General features: G+C 61.8%; 1 protein-coding gene across 2 annotated transcripts in view; it reads left to right on the top strand.

Moving 5' to 3' along the window:
* The window catches only part of KIF3C (kinesin family member 3C), a 13830-nt gene extending 13465 nt beyond the window's left edge, over positions 1-365 (top strand). For both annotated transcript variants that reach the window (XM_031064826.1, XM_005430474.2), the window contains one exon: positions 48-365. In XM_031064826.1, coding sequence (XP_030920686.1) covers positions 48-141 — 94 coding nt within the window. In that variant the 3' untranslated portion in view covers positions 142-365. The remainder of the gene's footprint in view (positions 1-47) is intronic.
* Positions 366-3442: the final 3077 nt, after the last annotated feature.

Here is a 3442-nt window from a genome sequence, read left to right as displayed (position 1 = left end):
GGAAGTCACGGCGGGTCAGCAGCCCCAGAGTGTCTCTGTGTCCCCAGGTGCCAGACGCCGCGGTCGCTGCCGTCCTCCACCACCCACGTGTCCCTGGCCTCCAGCTCCCCGTGCGCCGCCCCTCTGCCGGCCCAGGAGTGACCGCCCGGACGCCTCGAACCGGACTGAGCCCCCGAGGGCCGAGGGGGGCCCGGCCCAGCGGCCCCAGCTCGTCCTTGTCCTCAGCTACTTTGTGTGTGTTTGTGCGAGACACGAACGGCCCCGGGCCAGGGCGGCTGCCCCTCCCTCCCCTCCTCTCTCCTCCCCTCCCTCCTCCCTTTCCTCCTCCCCTCCCTCCGCCCCCCTGATCCCGATCTGTCACTTTATTTATTTAACCTATTTATTTATGGAGCGGAGGCAGGATTTGTGCTCGGACTGATGGACATCCAGGCTGGCAGTGGGCACCGTGCTGACCTCCCCGGGTTTGCCCAGCTCCCAGCCCTGCCCACACCACCCTGGCACAGGGCTGGGCACGGGGACAGCACCAGGACACTGCTCCATCCCGGCAGGAGGGGCACGGGTCCCTCTGCAGGGGCTTTGGCAGAAGCTGAGGCTGCCCTGGCCCCTGGTGCTGGCTTTGCTGTGCTGGATCCCAGGGAATTTGGAGATCTCTGCGTGGATTGGGAGACTTCGTGGTGGCAGTGCCTTGTCAGAGTCCCCCTGAGGGACTCCCCAGCCTGCATCGACTCTGGTGGCAGCAGGGACACCTCACCCACTGTGGGCACGGCTGGCACAGCTCCATCCACAGGGCTTGCAGAGTCGCCAGACCAAGTCACCCAAAGGCCACAGGGCTTTGTCCAGCCGTGCCACACCCTGGGGACACCCTGGGGACACTGGAGACAGCCCCACCAAGGCTGCCATCGCTGACCGTGGGTGTGCAGCTCCTGACACGGCCCGAGGTGGAAATCTGGAAATGTCCAGCCCCTGCAGGGACACGCCCAGCCCGGGAGCGGCGCCGCCTGCCCGAGGCTCCATCTGCAGCTAAAGGGACAGGGAAATGCGGGACAAGGAGGTGACACCCAGGGCAGCGATGGCATCGCTGTCCCCTGGACAATGGCACACGGAGGTCACCTCTGTCACCTCCTGGTTGGGACAAACTGCCTGGTGGGGTGTGGAGGACTGGATTGGAATGGTGATGGGTAAGAGGGGGAAGCCACAAGGGCTGTGAATCCTGCCCCAGCAGGTGCAGGGACAGCACCTGGTGTCCTACACGGCTCTCGGGTGGAGGGAAGCTGGTGAAGCAGCTCTGGTGTCCCTGGCATGGTGGAGGTGGGGACATCCCTGTGATGGATGAGATCCCTGTGGATGAGGGAGCAACCCCTGGCTCTCCTGGGTCAGCAAAGGGCCAGACAGGAGGGCAGGTCAGGGAGGATTGCGGGTGGGAAATGTCCTCTGGAAACAAAGAGAATTCCTGCACAGGGTGGATGAGGTTGGAAGGGACCCTGGAGCTCATGCAGTCCCTGGAGCAGTTACTCAGGGATGTGGCCAGGTGGGTTTGGGATCTCCAGGGAAGGAGACTCCAGCACTGTTCTGGGCAGGCTGCTCTTTGCTGTTGCCTGGTCCCCGCTCCCCTCGCTGCTCCTGCACTCAGGACAGGGGTGAGGGAGGGCGAGGGAGCAAAGCACAGGCCTGGAATGGGGACATCCAGGGGGAAGCAGGACCTGTGCTGAGCTCAGAGCCAGGCAGGTCCCTCAGCAGCCATGTCCCATCCACACGTGGCTGTGCTGGGCCATCCACTGCCCTTCCCAGCTGGCCTGACACATCCCTGCACTGCCCAGGGGATCCTTTCCCCTTCCATCTAACATTGCCCTGCCTCGAGCTCTCCATCATAGCCCTGTGCTCCTCCCTTCCCTTTCCATCTGTGCCCCATAACACCTGTTCTGTGCCCCATAACACCTGTGCCCCATAGCACCCTGTTCTGTGCCCCATAGCACCTGTTCTGTGCCCCATAACACCTGTTCCCCATAGCACCCTGTTCTGTGCCCCATAGCACCTGTTCTGTGCCCCATAACACCTGTGCCCCATAACACCTGTTCTGTGCCCCATAGCACCTGTTCCCCATAGCACCCTGTTCTGTGCCCCATAACACCTGTTCCCCATAGCACCCTGTTCTGTGCCCCATAGCACCTGTTCTGTGCCCCATAACACCTGTGCCCCATAACACCTGTTCTGTGCCCCATAGCACCTGTTCCCCATAGCACCCTGTTCTGTGCCCCATAACACCTGTTCCCCATAGCACCCTGTTCTGTGCCCCATAGCACCTGTTCCCCATAGCACCCTGTTCTGTGCCCCTTAGCACCCTGTTCCGTGCCCCATAACACCTGTTCTGTGCCCCATAGCACCCTGTTCTGTCCCTCCAGGACCTTTGTCCCTTCTCCCCCAGCCCAGGCTGTAGCTTGCTCCGAGGACTGAGCTCCCTCGCCTGGCAGCAGCCAGGCCCAGGCTGTGCCCAGCCTGGCAGGAGGGAGCAGGGGAAAGTGTTGGAGGAGTCCCTTCCATGCTGTGGGCTCAGGGCTGCCCACAGGTGCCCCCACAGCCAGGGGTGTCCCAGGGCATCCCCCAGAGCGAGCTGGCCCTGGGGAACCATGCCAGCCCTGGGAAACCATGCCAGCCCTGGGAAACCACCCCAGCCCTGGCAAGGCCAGGCTGGGGAGGCTTGGAGCAGCCTGGAACAGTGGAAGGTGGCCCTGCCATGGCACTGGGTGAGCTTTAAAGTCCCTTCCAGCCCAAACCAGTCTGGGATTCCCTGATTCTGTGGTTGGGAGAGCTGGTTTGTTATTTAATTTCCTGGAAAGCATCTGGGAGTTGGGGTCAGGAAGCACAGACTCAGAATGAGGGGAAGCTTGGGGGGCTGCAGGAATAGAATTTCCTCCCCTCCTTGTTTTCCAGCAGTCCCAGTTCCCCTTCAGTGGATCAGCAGCTCGTGGAGCCTCAAAGGGATGAACCAGAGACCTTCTCTGGCCTCTGTTCTCACCCAGGGTGTGGGAAACAACTCTGGAGCTGAGGGTGTGAGGGTGTCCTCATCCCCGGGCCGTGGAGCACCCCAGGAAGGGTGGCTGGGCCCAGGAGGAGTGGCTGTGCCCAGGAAGGGTGGCTGGGCCCAGGAAGGGTGGCTGTGACCCAGGAGGGGTGGCTGTACCCAGGAAGGGTGGCTGTGTTCATGGAGGGTTCCTCCAGAAGCTTTTGCAGCACAACTGTGATCATGGTGGGATCCTCTGGAATTCCAGCACAGCTGTGGTCACAGTGGGATCCTCTGGAATTCCAGTAGAGCTGTGATCATGGTGAGATCCTCTGGAATTCCAGCACAACTGTGATCATGGTGGGATCCTCTGGAATTCCAGCAGAGCTGTGGTCACAGTGGGATTCTCTGGAATTCCAGCAGAGCTGTGGCCATGGTAGGATC

The sequence above is a fragment of the Geospiza fortis genome, unplaced genomic scaffold, assembly GCF_000277835.1.
Source record: "Geospiza fortis unplaced genomic scaffold, GeoFor_1.0 scaffold150, whole genome shotgun sequence".
NCBI classification, from domain to species: Eukaryota; Metazoa; Chordata; class Aves; order Passeriformes; family Thraupidae; genus Geospiza; species Geospiza fortis.
This window is presented reverse-complemented; position numbering and strand designations above follow the sequence as displayed.